Raw genomic sequence first — 17,430 nt, forward strand, 5'->3', positions numbered from 1 at the left:
TATCCAGCCTAGAGGCAACTCGCAACTTTGACAACATACAATGGTATCGCTAATATCTGTTGAACAGCTTAAGGGAACTACTCTGCACAATATCTGGAGTTCTTAATTAGTTCTTAAAAAAGATAACAAACACGATATAAGGCCGAAAGTGAAAGAAACATTTTGGTAAATATCCCTAAGTGTGGAAAGTGTGCATTTCTCTTTGATTGCTGGTTCACCCTTTTGCAGTTACTTACTGATGAAGGAGGTTGACGCCAGTTTACCCTTGTTCATGCAGTTGACAGAGCAATAGGAGCCCATGGTGCCGCCAGCTCCGAGACTGTGGAGCACGTCGCCCGTCTTGATCAGCGTTTTGCAAGTCAGGCAGCTTGCAAGTTTACTGTGCGCCTGGTACAGAGAGGAAAACATCACATCAAAACAACAGAAACTTACTGTTCTGTAAAGACAGTAACACTATATCAAGTGACTGATAAAGCAATCGGTCAGCTCATTTCAATGCACAAGGTGCTGTAACAGCTAAAAAACTGAGTTTCTTAAACCTCTAAAGAGTTAGAAATTAAGATTCTATCAAATACTTCAAGCCATTTTATTCACATTACAGTCGACACAGACACATCAACAGCAAGCGCTGTAATAAAATATCCAAGCATACCATCCACGATGGTGGAGAGATACATAAAAAGTGCACCAAAGAGAAATAAAAATTGATTATTACTTCTTATGGGGAATCCTGATGGATCCTCTTCTTTGACACGAGGAATTTTAATTTGTTTTTTGGGAATCCAGGGCAACTTCTGACTTTTATTAAGTAGACCTCGATGACATATGAGCATTAGCAACGTAAACATCACAAATCTCCTGTGTACTGTAGCCAACAGTCCGTATGTTTGTTTTGTGATCCTCTTCCCACTGCTTGGCCATAGACGAACACAGATTATAGTTTTTCTCCTATCATTGTCATGGTAACTGGTAGTAGCAGCACCAGCCCTGGATATCGATTACTGCATTACTTGATAAAATGAATTTTCAATAGATGTCATAGGCACTATTTTCACTTTTATTCACAAATTTCCAGGAAGATTTAATGACACCTTTGTGGAGAATAAGGTCATTTTCCTCAGCATACAAAACTTTTGATCTGAGTTCTTCAAAAATGCATTTTATACTGAGAGGCATATCAGAATTTGGACTGCCTCTGTTGTACTTTTTACAGATATGTAGAGAACTGAGGTGGTCGGATGTAGAAAAGAGTTGTTCATCAGCCATGGACCATTCAAACACTAATGTTTCGTTATTTAACCTAATGAGCAGGGTTGTGTTTGGAATTCCAACCCATAATTCCTGCAAATATTAACAATCTCGCCGTAACATGTTCAGTAAAAACTGAACAACAGAACAGAACTGCTAGAGGTTTAAAGAGATCCAGAGGTTTAGTGACCCATGTCTCATCAGAGATTCCAGTCTAGCTACACAACTTGGCAGGCAAACAGTGACACTGTCATCATGACCAAGACTTGCCTGAGTCCAAACCTTTGAATCCGTCAACTCTTCCAAGTTGTTTCATTTGGCATCAGGGCATTAAAGAGCAGTTTCTCCTCTAAAAAAGCCAATGATTCAATGAGCACTGCAGGGGGACTAACAAAAAAGCCTATCAGTACCCGGGGCAGGGCTAACGCCACTATCAGGCTGTCTAACTGAACCAAGGAAGAGTAATAACAACAATGCTGACCAATAAAGAAAAGATACTTTCCTTTAGTGGTCTTTTACAGAGACAGCATGTCTTCTCAATATCGCCCAACACTGTAGCTTCATTCTTAAAACCCCAGCAAACCCAGTATGTTGGCATGGCTACGCATACGAGTATTGAGTTAAAATGAAGTTATATTAAGATGGTTTTAGTGACTTGTTTCATGAAATCAAATCTTCAAAAATCAAATATTGACCCCATCAAAAAATTGGTAAGAGCAGAGGCAGAAGGGAGCTGTCGGTTCAGTCTGACTTCAGGCAAAATCAAGACAGCAGCTTTACTCTGAAAATTCAGAGTAGACCCCAACATGCAAACATTTTCAAAGAAGAGCAAACATCTTCAAAAGTGCTGACCAAACCATCTGTAACAGGAGGTGGAACATGAGTCATCATTTCAGCAGCTGTTTTGTTTTCAGTGAAAAAATTCTCTTTTGCTAATTGATTTGTAGTCTCACATAGATATTTACTTCCTGTTATGAATGAATTTGAACTTGTGTTACTTCAACTGTTGATGTTTATATATATATATATACACACACACACACACACACACGCATTTATGAGGGTAATTAATAATGCCAGGCTAATTATTTTATTGTATTTACATGTCACAGTTTCCTTTCTGTAAGAAGGAGGAGGAGGAGGAGGGTCCACCAGAGCTAAATTAACATTAACAGAAACTTTGACACAAATCAGTTTTGTCTCTCGAAGTAAAGCTATGGCTGAATGACATAAAATAACCACATAGGCCCCTGTCAGGCAAGTTCTACACACCTGCAGCCTGTGGTTGGGCCTACAGTACCTGCTTGTATTCCCTGATGCAGTTCTGGCAGCAGAAGCGTTTCTGTTGGCCATCGACCAGCAGGAAGTGGTTGGCTGACGCTCGGCTGGGCAGGTAGTCGCCACATTGTTCACAGCAGTTCATGATCAAGCCGTTGGCCCTGCGGTAAACGTTGAAACACGTGTCGCTGCAGATCTTATGGGTCACAGTCTTAAAGCTAACTTCATGTCGAATCTGTAGACAGAAAAATGTAGAGGTGGCAAAATGAGCCTGATTATTAAAACTTCATTTAGCTTTAAGTTGCACCATATTTTGCTTCATTTAACTTTAGTGGAGTTCTAACTCAGCAGAAACAAACTATTCAGTGGGAAACCAGCTGTTTTCACACTGTAAAAACGGAGACCTTGACAAGAACAGTTGATCGATGTCTCTTGCACACATTTGCTTGTCCTTCAAAGTTGTCATGGGTGTACAAAATTAATCAAGTCAGACATACAGTATAATTTGAGCATGACAACGCGACTGAAGGACATGTCCAACTAGCGCCTTTTCAATTGATCAGACACCTCTGACAACTAGCAAGGAAGACAGCACACACAACTCATGTCAGGCTGTGATGTACTGAAGTTAGAATAAGCTAAAGCTATCAGAAGTGACAAATCTAGTAGTCTTATTTATACGAAGACATACTGTCCAAGTAACGTATGTTGTTAATATGTTTTGCAGAGTTGGGTGGCGACTTTGCTGTTGCTTTTATATGCCAAAGAAATTACAATGAACATATAAATAATGCAAATGATCTGAAGTTGTTACAAATGCTGTGGAGGCCAGAGAAAATCAAGCAATCAGTTACATCATTCATATATATTGTTGCTGCCCCGTGAAAAAAAACGTATCTCCAAAATTCGTTTTTTCCAGGAGCATTTTATTTACTATGCGCTCTAATGACGTGCAGTTATTTACGATCTTCCAGTCTCATTTTTATGTCTCACCAAACTTGATTGCAGGCTGTTCTACAGCTCCATTTAACACATTACACTAACAAAAGCTTTTGGTTCACATTTTATATTGAAATCTAGATAAATCATGGGCAAATAGTCTATATCTGATATTGACGTGCACACATCAGTTTGACTGATGGTCATATAAATACCCAACAAATGAGCTGGTAGGGAGGAATGCAGACATGCTGTACAATGTAAAATGTCAAAAACATAAAAAGTGAAGATACCCTTTTTTTGTCGGACAGCGACGATATGTAATTTATATAATTGAAGCACATTCTTTACTTTAACAACATAAGAGCTAATATTAAGTATTTTCCAGATTTTTGTACAAACCTTGCAGTACTTCTGGTTAACTGTTAATGTGTGAGCTTAACGAGGTCATACTCATAAGTAACCAAATGCCTGGTTAGATCATTTATTTCAGATGATCCTACACTAATGGAGGATCATCTTTTATGTTACATACCAAATTAATTCAACACAACCACCAACTAACTAAAGCTTCAAAGTGAGGTGGGAGGAACTATTCTCCAATTGTGAGATTACTGTTTTGGCATGTGGTGGCCATGGAGACTGAGACCTGCTGAAAATATGCACTGAGAAGCCACACTGAAATGGAGGGATGAAAAAAGAAAAGACCGAAGGAGTGATCAAGACAACAATGAAGGCACACAAATGTGACCTGAGGAGGAAGACAATAAAGCAGAGGCGGGAGGAAGCCACGGGGGCAAAGAAACGGTAAGACGAGCAAATAAGAATCAAAGACCAAAAAACAGAAGAGGGTGAGATTATGTACATAAAATGCAACAGGATTTGAGCATGTAATACTCATTATTTTTAAAACAAACATCTAAGCCAAAGATGTCAATAATGAAGAGACAGTCAGGCCTAACAAGAGCCTATGTACTGGACTGCATTACACTGACATTTTTAATATTCTGTGCACGCCAAGGGAGGCACAAAGTAATAGAGATACCCCTAGAGTAGCCTTGATTATACTTCAGCACCAATGTGGACAGTTGCAGATGGACAGTGGACATAGTTCTATATATAACAGCTGTAGTTCAGCTGAAAAAGTAAAACACAAATGAAAACAGTGTTTGCAACCACTTAACGAGAATAGGACCAAGGATGGAGAATACAAACTTACATACAATGCACCAGACAAGTGTCAAGTTTGCTTTTGTAATGCTGGTGCAGTCAGTGCACTTGGAGTGCTAAGTCTCATCCACATGGGCAGATGACAAAACTTATAGTATACCAGAGGCCATGCAGACATATAAAACAGCCAGCTTCATACTGTACGTGTATATGGTAGACTAATACACTGGTAAGTCAGTGTTTCCCTCCCCTCTTACTTTTTACCCAGTGCTACTCATTCCATGGTCTACAATGCTCTGGTTAAGAAGAATGGCAAATGGACAAGATGTATGTGTTGTTCAGTGTGTCAAGCAGACGGACCTCTGTGAGCTTGCCGCAGACAGTACATTTGGTTTTGAGGCCAGATTTGGGCGGGTTTTGCTTGTTCTCATATGCACCGAGGCAGCCTGTACTGCAGAACTCTTGGAAAGACTCACTGGAGTCGACCTGCGCCACAATGGTACCCTTCATATTTGTGATGTCCCTGAAAAACACAACCACAACACACGGCACAGATGGATTAACATCTACAGAAAATGTGCACTGCTATTTCAGAAATTACTAGTTGTCCTTGGCTAGTAATTTCACTTAAAAAAAATAACAACAACAAAACTCTTGTCTTAATTTAAACTCAAGCGCAGATTTAGTTTATTGTTACACCTACATTAAATTCAAACTATAAAATGACTCCTGTTAAGTAGGTTCAAGCACCTTCGGGCTGTGACTTACTTTTTGCACATGGTGCAGCTCTTCTTGGGGGCGGGTTTGTGTGAGAAGGCAGAGAGACAGGTGGTGGAGCAGAACAGGTGTGTGGAGCCTTTACGCTGGTAGGCAGTTTGGCCTTTCTTCAGAGGCTTTTTACAGTTAGCACAGGTCACCTTGGATAAACAAACACAATGATGATTTAATAGGACAGTTTTACAATGGCAATAGGTAATCTATGACCAACAAATATACAAAGGTTGCATGGAAAAATGAACCTCTTACTCTGAATTAAAGAGGCAAAAAAAAGAAAATATCTAGTTTGTCGGCCATGTCTTCCTGCTCACAAAGAACTACATCAGACCTCAATGAGCAGAAAGGGAAAACTGATCACCTTGACAGTCCTGGGCTGGGGTTGGGAGCCTGAGGAGGAGGAAGATGAGGAAGACTGGCCTGGAGGTTTGGGCAGGGAGGTGGCAGGTGACGGAGAGTCGACCCCCGTCTGTTTTTGGTTGCGAGGGACCGAAGCTGACTGGGAGATCCATGAGTCTGGGGGGGTGGAGAAGAAAATAACAGTACATAAATTAACAGCCGTCTCCATCCTGCATCTCTTTGTTTTCTCCAGGTTAACAAACAGTGAGTCTAAGTTTAACAGCAGGATTCAGTTTGTCAGAGCAAGACTGAAACACTGTATCAATTCCCCTCTTTGACCAGTTTGTCTCATTCTGGTACTGCCATCAGTTATGGGCACATTTTTTGACAGGCTAATACCAGTTACTGACTGAAGTTTGACTGACCAATCAAGAAATAAACACTGATGTTTAATGCTGTTCTTTGTCTCATGTCTGCATGTTTTGACCTATTAAATTCTTGTGGAGAGCTGAGTGTACTCAAAGCCTATGGTGTTTTTTTGCAAGCTTTGGACGACATCAGAGGCCATGGTTCCAAAGTCTTGTGGAAAGTCTTTGCAGAGGAGTGGAGGGAGCTGTTCAAAAACATGTCAAGTGATGGTGTCTACATACTCTTGGATATATAATACATTTAATTGTATGAACTAAAGAGAACTGTTGCATGTTAAGTCTGACAACACTGGCACCCAGGAAAACAAAACTGCACTTGCTGTTATCACTGCCAATCCATCTAGTTTCAAGTAACACAGGTTCACACTTGTTCCATCTCAAGCCAAATTCTGTTTTGTTGTTTCTGTGGCTGTACCCCTGGATAAGATGCAGTGCAGCAGGTGTGGCTGCTCAAAACTGACTGAAATGCAAACATGAAACTATGATCCGGCAAAAAAACCCCAAAAACAACAAACAATAAATTAAAATTAAAAACAAATCCTCAAATAGCCAGTTTTAGAACGAAGTACCACTCAACAGCACCATCTGGAGCTTGTGTGGAGATAGACAGGACAGACTGTCTTAGGCACAGTCCCAACGACCCAACTTATCAACTTGCTGTTTTATAAGTCCGTAAAGGCTTGTGACTACTTCACTGTGAAATCCAAAAGTGCCTGACTGCTCACAAGAAATCTAATCCTTGTATGAACACTCTCCATAGGTCTGCAATGAGGGAATTACCCAATTCATAGTGTTCTAATCTTAAAAACAAGTATCGCTGAAAAGAGTTGGCAAGAACAGGTTTACTGCGTCTGTGTCTTTCAAAGGCATGATTTCACAAGATGTGGTCCTACTCTCCATAAAGCATACTGAACCACTTACACTCAAAAATCTCTGCTTAGCACACAGGTGGAGTTCATCAAAGTTTGTGATGGTTCACTCGGTAGCTCTTAAGGCGAACACTGGAATTTGTTTACATTCATTCCAACAGCTCAATCTTTTTCCTCATTTGCCACCTTTCCCATTTATTTTTGTTTCATGTTTTTTTTATGTACGCATAATGTGTTCAGGTTGTCCATCCAATTGTCTGTCCCATTCTTGTGAACGTGATATCTTAGGAATGGCTGGAGGGAAATTCTTCTTTCTCTTTCTGAGTTATTATGGGGACACGTTTACCAGTTCACCAACACAGTAACATGCAGGTTCCTCAAAACAAAAATATAAATATGTGATGATGAACAGAAACATGTGGCCTGCTACTGCTCACGTGATATTGTTGACTAGTTTCACGTAACAGTGTAATGGGGGTGTACACACAGGAAGCTCTAACTTTTGATAAGTTCTGTTTGCCTGCATGCACTACACAGGCCAAGGCCAAATATGGCACTTAATCACGTCCCAATCATAACATTTTAAAAGTGAAAACATCCCAAATTAAATATCTTCTTGCTACACAGTAAATTCATTACCTGCTCTGTTGTGAGTCCCTGTGTCTCCATTCTGTGCCAGCTGGCCCATGGGGCCTGAGCCCCGCCCAGGGTTGAATGAGGCTGTTGGTCGACCAGGTGGGGTGTCAGGATTCAAGCTGAACGCACTGCTGATCTGCAGACCATTTTCCTCTGCCTGGCCTTCACCTGCCTAGACAAACAAGCCGCTCAGGTGAGTTTTTCCTCATTTGTGACAAAGCATTAAGATGAAGTACAAGCTGATAAAGAACCAAAGACTCAAGGGTTGTACGGTCTGCAGTCTGAAGAACCAGCATTGGAGTCAACCTCATCCAACTGGGTGTGTAACTTGGATGAATAAATACTGGAATAAAATACTGGTTCTCAGTAGTGACATTACAAACTTATCATTATCTACTTTGCCAAGAATTAGCTTGCTACACCAAAGAGAACATCTGCTTTCAACAATGTCTACCAGCAGACAAGATCAGAAGAACCAACTTTGTCTGAGAACAATTAGAAGCCAAAAAAAAACACTTCTTCAACATACATCTTTAAAAAGAGATTACAGATTATAGATCAATGTCATTTAGCCAAGTGTAAATAAAACCTGTTTTGGTGATTCTCACCACTGTGACAGCTGCTGCCCCACCCTGCAGTGATGTCACTGATGTTATCATCAGGTTCATGTCTGCCTGGACATCCACTGGATGTGGTGGAGTATTTACTGTAGAAGTGGAGGAGCTTCCTTTTTGGCTAGTAGAGCCCAGTGTGGTGACACTGGCAATCCTGATCTCTGAATCTGGCTCAGTGCTGCTCAGTGCACCTGGTGAGTGGGATGCAGAGGAGGCTCCAGGGTTCGCTGGTGAGGTAAGGGAAGCGTCTTTCTGTTCGGAATCCTCCTCGTCGTCAATGACAATAGGCTCCGCTGCCGTAGTTAAAGGTTTGGGAGGTGCTGCCACTGTAGATGTGTTGGAAGACGAGGGAGAACTAGGGGTTCTGGAAGGCACCACTGCCGTGGACATGTCTACAGCTGCCACGGCAGCAGCTGGCTCTAGGCAGTCTGTGCTGGGTGTGTCTTGGGAAAGGGTTGTGGCAGAAGGCTGGGGACCCTCCTCCCCTACGAGAACCACATCATCATCATCATTGTCATCAGTGCCACCCTCTTTTGTGGCACTGTCTTCTGTTACCATGGAAACAGCCTCCACAGCCTCCTCTGAGTGGGGCGTGGTCTGTTGCTGGGGGGAAGGAGTGGCATCCATGGGCTCCACCCGCTCCCCTGCCTCTTCTGCCATGACAGGGTTTGGTTCTGAGCCCCCGTCCATCGCTAAGGCAACCACCTGGTAGCACAACAAAAGGCAGTTAGGAGACAATCAGGTGAAGCCAGCACCAGAGATTGGTTTTAACATCTGTGCAGGTAGCACAGGTAACCCTAGCAACAAGAGCCCCCCTTCCCCTCCATGCCTAGTGGAGACTTCTTGTCATTGTTAGCTACCACCTGTTCTGTTTTCCATGCCATCATTAGTAGCCGTAGCACCAAAAACCTTACCTGCAGCCTTTACAGCCACAAACATACTTGATGTTGACATGATGACATCCGGGGTTAAAGAGTAGTTGTGCAAGACGAGAAAAAAAAGCCCCTGACTTTTGTTTTATCATTTACTTTGAACTGACCCTTTCAATCATCCATCTCATTTTCAACTAAGTTTGTCCCAATTAAGAGCCTCTTCTTTCAAGCTACAACCCACTTCCTCCAAGCCTGAGCTAGAACTATGATTTAACTGGACGCTTTGCCAAAATGGAGGCTGTGGCGAAAAATGGTGGTTATGTGACTGCTCTCTTACTTTCAATGAGGCAACTTTTTCCTTTTTCAAGGTGACCAAAGCACACTAAAAGGAAAAAAGAGCAGGGCCACAAAAAATAGAAGGAAGAGAAGGATAACACAAGGATCCCTCAATACCTTCCACAGGTGTGACTCAAATGTGAATCACATGATCATCCCAGAAGGAGCAAGACCAGTGGTGCATTTCAGGGATCTTTGTTTGTGTCAGTACAACAAGGCTCAAAACACTATACTTCTATATAGTTAAGAACAAACACAGCTTTTCTGAGACATAAAACCCCATGACGCAAATAACTTTCCTCAGCACTCTCAGTATTCTTATAATTAAATTATTGGTAGAATTTAAAATTCAGTTACTGGTAATTATTCATGTAACCTTTGTACAGACCTGCCAGCTCCTCAAAGAGTTTACAGTTCTGAAATACTGAGAATTGTTGCAAAATCAGCTCAGGCACCTCTGCCTTCTATTTTGTTTTTGCTGAGACAATTATCTAAAATGATTCCAATAGACAAGACAGTTGCACTACTTGCAGAATTATATTCAGAGTCCTGGTGGATGGTGGAGGGCTTTGTGCTCCAGTAGTCGTGGTGCAACAGTAGAGGCGATGTCTTCATGGCTCAACATAGACTCTCAGGAACTGCTATGTGCCTGCCCAGCAACGGGGACAACTTTGCTCCTCCTCCCCGTCACGTCTCTTCCTCTCGTCCTCCTTTTCCTCTCTTCCTGTTCTCTGCACCTCCTTACCTAACTATCCAGCACTCTACTCCTCCTCTCACCTGCTGTCTTTCACATCTCTCCCTCCCTGCACGTCGCTCTAAACAGCTTCTCTCTTGTTGCCCCCAGCAACTGGTGAAGCTACACCTTGGTTGCCGTGGCGACGGTAAGGCCCACCACCATGGGGACTTGTTCTCTGTGCTCTACATCTGGGTGCTGTTGAGTTCGCACAATATTTAAAAGGTTTTGCTATCAACCTGTGTGGTACTGAATTTATTAATGGCTACTCACAGTACATGTAGTGCCCAAAGTAAAACTGCATTTCACAGTGAAGTGTTACTAAATGAAATATCTATAAATCCAGAAGAGAAAAAATACAGTGACATATGCTGTAGGCCAATATGTTGCTACATTCTGATTAAATATTATTTAAAGCAATTTGGGAGATGACTGCACTCTTTGTGTTGATCTGTTTCTGTCAAAATCTCTTTTTCATGTTACACAGCAGTGAGGGTGGCTGTAAGCCACACATCACGTCACTGCCAACAGCTGCAGCACAGAAACACAAACAAACACACACACACACACACACACACACACACACACACACACATACACACACACCCCTTTGCAGACAATGATCTTTGTAGCGCTATGTTCTTCACCCCAGCAGTCACCCTGAACAGGAAAAGCCTGAAAACACCTAAAACCAGACACAGCACAGGAAGCTGGGTCACTGCTTTGACATCACTGAGGCGGCCATTTTGGTCCCAACATGATGGGGTGCATCCAATAAATATTTCAGCACTACAGCTACACTATATAGAGAAAGGTATTGGGACACACCTCTTTATCATTGAGTTCAGGTGTGGTATGGGGCTGTTTTTCAGAGGCCCTGCCCCTTATCTCCAGTGAAGGGAAATCTTGCTTCAGCATACCAAGACATTTTGGACAATGCTATGCTTCCAACTTTGTGGCATCAGTTTGTTGAAGGCCATAAAGACATGGCTGGATGAGTTTGGTGTGGAAGAACTTGACTTGACTTTGGGATGAACTGGAACAGAGATTGTGAGCCAGGTCTTTGCCTTTTGGTCCAACATCAGTGCCTGACCTCACAAATGATCTACTGCGTAAATGAGCAAAAATTCTCACAGAAACAATCCAAAATGTTGTGGAAAGCCTTCCCAGAAGAGTGGAAGCTGTTATAGCTACAAATCTTAGAATGCAATGTCATTAAAGTTCCCATTGGTGTAATGGTCTGGTGTCCCAGTACTTTTGCCTATATAGTGTATGTAATTTTTGAGAAAATATGTATACCTTTGAGAAGAAGAGTATTTGAGTTTCTTCAATGTTCACTTTCCACTTTCTTTTTCATGAAGAAACATAAGATTTTGCCATATGTCTGTATGGCAAATAGTATACGAAACATTTATAGGTTTTCTTCTTTGTAAAATGGGCAGCATGTTGGTTACAAAGCCAGACTTTCCAAATCAGTGCATTAAGGTACTGTGCTGGCTGGCAGGTGACCCTGACCTCCCAACAAGGTTCAATGCAATGGTCAGATAGTTACATGTTCATATGACTGGAGACGATTCCTGAAAGTAAGCATCTCCAGATGTCTCAGAGTGAGATCTGCACTATTAATCTGTCCATATTTTCCAAACTGTACCCTTCCAAAATTTCCAACTTTCCAGACTTGCTGAAATGTCTTTGTTTACTGCCCTTTTTGAAAATAAATAAATAAACAGTAGGAGCCACTAGCAGTATGACTATTCCTATACTCAATACTAGGGACATATTTCAGTCAGTATCAAAAAAGCATTTATGTTTGATACTTACAAATTCTTGCGAAAACATACAAAAAACATTGAAAATGTAAATGTAGTTTGTTGCTGAGTGAGTAATTTAATTTTATTTAACAGCTGTGGCAAATTGTAAATCATTTGTGCCTTCTTTTAATGTTGGCATTTAATACATTAGGTTGTTACTTGTATAAAGTGACAGTTCTTGCTGCACCGCTGTGCTAACCTGTTTGCTCCATGTCAAAAGTGCATTTTATGTCAATATTTAAGAGCTAGGTATTGCAACCTGCTGTCACCATTTTCGCAAACTTTATGAAAGGAGACCACATTTTGTTGACAGTAAACTTTTTAAAGTTTAAAAAAACAATAACCAATATATGTTGCTTCATTATTGCCCATGAGGAAAATCTCCAGGCTGCATTTTGTTGAATTAGGAGAAACTTTGTAAACAATTAATTTAATGCTGTGTACAGCAGATTCTTATTTATTTTGGGCTTCTAGTAAATTTGGCAAAGGCTGTACATTTAGTTATTCTTTCTGTGTGTAAAACATGTGTCTTTTCTCCCAGCGATGTACAACTTTACTTACATATAGAACAGGAAAGTGAGATCCATTCACAAGTGGTCTCTCCAGATGCATGTTAATGCCAGGTGTGAACAGAATCCAAGACAAATATCAAATTGAATCAGCACCTCCAACTGACTCACCAAAAATCAAACATTAGTGTTTGTAGTACACTGATATTTACAGCAGAGCTACTGTGTTGCACTTCCGAATGTTTAAAGGACAGGTTACACTCCCATGTGAACAGCAATAGGATCCTTTGACAAAGACTCATTTTAAACATGCGCACATAACCTGTTTCAAACCCACTCCTTAGCCCATGTTACCATTCGCAGACACCACTACTACTGACCACTGGAAAAGACTGCATCAAAACTGTCATCTAAAATATTATCGGGTTATACTTCCTCACATTAACTCAAACAAAATTAAAAATGAAAAACTTTGTCTGAAGTGCGGGTATGTGTGAAAATTCATAAAGTCTGTCCTTTTGAATAAAAACAATGCACACATTCAGATCCCACTGCTCGAAACTCAGGAACAGCATCATACCAGAGCAGTGCTCACTGTGCTACGTTTTTTTTCCTACTAGGATTGATGGAAGTCAAGCAAGCAGTGTTCATCCACAGCAAACAGACATTCTTGATATCAAACCCTTCAACAACCACACGAGGAAGTCTAAGGTTATGAGTGGATGAACGTTACACATTCATTAACTATTCATGACTTGGATTCGCCATCCTAGGTTAAAAACATTTTGTGTGTCTACAATGATTGTTAAGATCTACTTGGCTGTAAAACACAGAAGCTGAAAGAGGAAGAGAGTTGTTCACAGCAACCATGTGACAGGAAGTACAAGCCAAAACAGCATGACATTCAAGATCAATAAGCTGTTCTTGACTGTTGGAAAACAGGATGGGATTCCAAACCCATATCCAAAATCAGTGACTGTGCAGTGTAACATAACTCAAGCCTATGTTTTAGAAGATATAGTCTAGAGACTACATGTGTTAGGGTTAGAATACATTTGTCTATGACCAGAGGATTCACTGGTGTCAAAGTATTAATAGAGGACCCAAAGGCACTCTTCTTCCCATGTTCAACACCTCCCCAAAACGCAAGCTGAGCTGCAAAACAATGCATCACAGCTTTTTGGTCTGATATTACACCAACAGAGGGATTCTCTGTGCAAAGCAAGTCAGTAGAGCTCTGAGGGGAAAAAATAGCCTGGTCTAGACTCAGTTCAGACTGCAATGCAGAGCTGTGAGCCAGCCTGCATTCACGTGGATGTGAGGGAAATGAAGGTCCAGCATTAATGAGCTCTGACATGCAACCTTGCTCCCGTCGACACCAGGTGGACAGAGCGGTGGGTTGGGCTGGAGTGAGACACCCCCCCCGCAACAAAATACTCAAGCATACAAATAGTTAAATTCAACAGCTGCGCCAGACCAACCCTAGCCACATCGTCACCTTTCATAGGTGCTCCTCTACCTATCCAACACTATTAGTTTGCGCACGCAGCCAAATCGACATCATTTTCCCGTAGGTCATAAGGTGGAGGCATGCGGCTGTTAGCGCAAGTTGCGCAGAAAACAACCGACTAACAGCATATTCAAATCAAACGCCTGAGATTATTATATAAGGCTTATGTCACTGAGAAGTGATGCGTAATGCGCAGCCACCAGAACATCCCCCCCAAGCCAGCTGATGGGCTAAAATGCAGCCCATTCCGGTTACCTGCCAGCTCAACGCAAAACTAAAGCCTCACTGTTCTGAGCTCTACACAGCTGATGAGCGCTACTCTGAAATGTTAGAAAAACACCACATAAGGACAACCCGTAGCAAGCTCTCACGGGCCGCAATATTCCCCCTGGCTGTGCCCTTGATTAACACTGGCTAGAAGCTCAGCTCCATGAAGACCACCACAGCACCAAATCCAGTCCGGGCACCCGGTTACCGCGGTGACTATGACTCGACCTGATCCGAGATCTTATGTCCCTTCTCCCTTTTCAACAGTAATATTTAACAAACTTGGCTATGGAGAGCAGCTCCAAAACTTTAATGAAGAACAATAAACAAAACCAGCACTACCTGAGCTGCGCAACTCTCCCATAAATAACCCAGGTAAATGAGGGGGTATGTTGGCTTCCAAGTTGGGATCCAGAAGAAACGTGGTTCAGGGTGTTCCGTTCCGTTCCGTTCCCACCCCTGCCCTTCCTGGCGCAAACAGCCATTGGATTAGCGGCGGATCGAGGAGGGGAAAGCAGACACAGACTGCGCCGTAGTTAAGATATCACTAAAATGAACACAACGTATTTGCCTCAAATACATAAAAAAAACAAATGTTGCACAGGATAGACAGTGTGACACTCAAAATACAAGCCCTAATGGCTGGCAGCGTGTGGTTTTACTACAACCCCCCTTCTCGCCCAGTGTAATTTTTCAATCGTACACATGTCAGTGCCACCAAAGCACAGCCGGAATCCGAATAAAAATCCCGATTTTTATGATACCTGTGACGCTGGGGTTTTAATTGGAAAGTTACCCTGCACGTCCACCCTGGCGCAATCAGTGGCAAATATACCCGACCACCGCAAGGGGCGCCCTAGCGTTACGAATCACATGAACTGTTTTCATTTGTGTCATGCGGTGGTAAATAACGCAATTCAAATAAATTCCAGCATCGTGATTACACGAGTCTTTTGGGAGTTACCGTGACCCAAAGACAGGTATAAACTCAATATTTTTACAACCAGATAGAATTTGCCCCCCCTCCTCCTCCCCCAGCGGAAAACAGCACTGCCTGCCGTCCGCCATTAGGGAGCCAACTGAACAATACTGGAGACTAGAGGCGGCAGCAGCCACAGCACACATAGAGCAGGCGAGAAAATCTGTTAAAATTAACTGTTTATTGTTCACTAACTGTGTCTTCTCGCCCCAGCCTGACTCCTGAGAGAGTCTGTGGAAATGAACCTGACGACCCGCACAAGTTCCCGAAACTTTGACTAATTAGGCGTAAAACTGGAATATAAAAAACGTCTATGAAATTCGCTTACCGGAGTACAGCTCGGAACGGTGTAGCGCCACTTTTGTGCCTTGATATTAATCCCGGGGAGCGCGTGCGCACAACGTAGAACTTTCCGCTTTCCGTCCGAAGGTTGTCTAATGTGAAGATGACTCACTCCGTAACACGTCGGTTGTGAGCCTGATGAGGGCATGGCTTTGTGTTTCAGCAGTATTGGGGGGATATGGAATGAAATTGATTGTTTGATCCAGCTGTATATATACATATGAGTATATTTTGGTTAATTTTAAGCTAACTGTCTGGTTAGTCAACTATCACTGTGTGATCTCAAATGACATTTGGTGCGCAGCAGCCATTTTGAGCATTTCAGTTATCAGACTGAAAAAAAAACATACAGAATTTTCAAATTCAGCAGGGCAGTTTAGGTCTAGACTATGTATTAATTAAAAATAAAGAGAAGGCAACGGTAGTCATTATGCTATGGTAACTAGCCGCATGGGGTTGCAAGATGATGTGAGGTCAGGATGTTAAGAAAAACTAGAAAAGAGAAAAAACTGGGGTACTGCAACAAAAATATCCTATGGTTTTGCTGATTAGAGCAGTGGAAATATACAACCAGTTATAACTGATCACTAGACTTTGTTTTGTTTTGAGGCAACAAAGTTGAAAAACTAGTGCAGGGGTGACAAAACTATAGGTTTCTATGATGTTAAAATCCAATGTCTGATTTTTCAAATTTGAGTTGTGTATTCAATAGAATAGAATGTGAAGTCTTTGTTAATTTTAAGTCAATTTAAATTACATTTTGTCGTGAGATAATACTATGCTGACTTTCCAAAGACATTTGCACTCAAAGTGCATCACTGTTTAACAGTATTACAATTTTGTCATTCACTGTAATGATTTGAAGTTCATTTTTAATATGCCTGGTAACAGAGGGGAAATGAATGGAAAGTAATGACTGCATTAAAGACAAGACAAGACAACTTTATTTGTATAGCCCATTTTTACAAGCACTTTGTCTCAAAGGGCTTAAAAGTGAGACATTTCTCAAATTGTACAGAATGTGTTGGATTAGATTACTTTGAAATGTACGTAGTCAGTTAGTCTACTGAATACAATCTGTGTGGCAGTTTTTGTAAATAGTAGGACAATATAATCCATATGAGTAAAATGCATGTAAAACTTTTGGATTACTCCGAAATATAATTTTTTTCTCTTTAAATATCTCAAAACATTTTCAGTGGCAATACAATGTATTTTGCATATTCAGCACTTAAAGGGGACCAAATCAAATGATCCACCACACTGGCACAAACTGCAGGTGTACTGTGTTTTTTCTGATTCTTTGTGCAAGTTTTTGTTGCTTGCTGATGAAGTCCAGAAGTTTATGTTTACTTTATGTCTTCTGCAAAGTGGAGCACTTGTCTAAGAAACTGTATGTCAACCACATTTTTCATGACATAAAAGAGCATTGCTTTAAACTCTGGGGAAAAAAAACTTCTACAATTTTAAAACTTCCATATTTTAAAAATGTAATAAAAACATAATCAAGTGGTCCTTGGCAATATAACTATAATCTAATCTTAGATTTTCTTTTCAAATGTAAACTGCGCTAATTACAGTGTTTTGTAATTTGTTTACGTAATGCCGACTACAGGTAATTCCTTGCTACCGAACCCTGTATTGAGGTATAGCGGAAACCTTGCCAAAACACTGGTATGGTCCTTTAAATCGGAAGTTCCTCTTGCTCACGTTTACTGTAACCGGAAGTAGAGATAGAGTGAGCCCTCACTCATTTCTATCTTCTCTGACAGTATC

At 41.4% G+C, this 17,430-nt stretch overlaps 1 protein-coding gene across 2 annotated transcripts in view; it reads right to left on the reverse strand.

Annotated features, from left to right (window-relative positions):
- The window catches only part of zmym2 (zinc finger, MYM-type 2), a 30,616-nt gene extending 14,853 nt beyond the window's left edge, over positions 1–15,763 (reverse strand). Inside the window, exons 1-8 of one of the 2 annotated variants that reach the window (XM_046403872.1) lie at positions 15,641–15,763; positions 8,290–9,000; positions 7,685–7,853; positions 5,771–5,925; positions 5,404–5,552; positions 4,996–5,158; positions 2,549–2,761; positions 237–387 (exon numbers count right to left, since the gene is read on the reverse strand). In XM_046403872.1, the coding sequence (XP_046259828.1) occupies positions 237–387; positions 2,549–2,761; positions 4,996–5,158; positions 5,404–5,552; positions 5,771–5,925; positions 7,685–7,853; positions 8,290–8,985 (1,696 nt within the window). In that variant the 5' untranslated portion in view covers positions 8,986–9,000; positions 15,641–15,763. Of the gene's footprint in view, positions 1–236; positions 388–2,548; positions 2,762–4,995; positions 5,159–5,403; positions 5,553–5,770; positions 5,926–7,684; positions 7,854–8,289; positions 9,001–14,675; positions 15,589–15,640 lie in introns of those variants that run through there. The other variant, XM_046403870.1, reaches the window with a different exon arrangement.
- Between the last annotated feature and the right edge of the window lie 1,667 nt (positions 15,764–17,430).

The sequence above is a fragment of the Scatophagus argus genome, chromosome 11, assembly GCF_020382885.2.
Source record: "Scatophagus argus isolate fScaArg1 chromosome 11, fScaArg1.pri, whole genome shotgun sequence".
NCBI classification, from domain to species: Eukaryota; Metazoa; Chordata; class Actinopteri; family Scatophagidae; genus Scatophagus; species Scatophagus argus.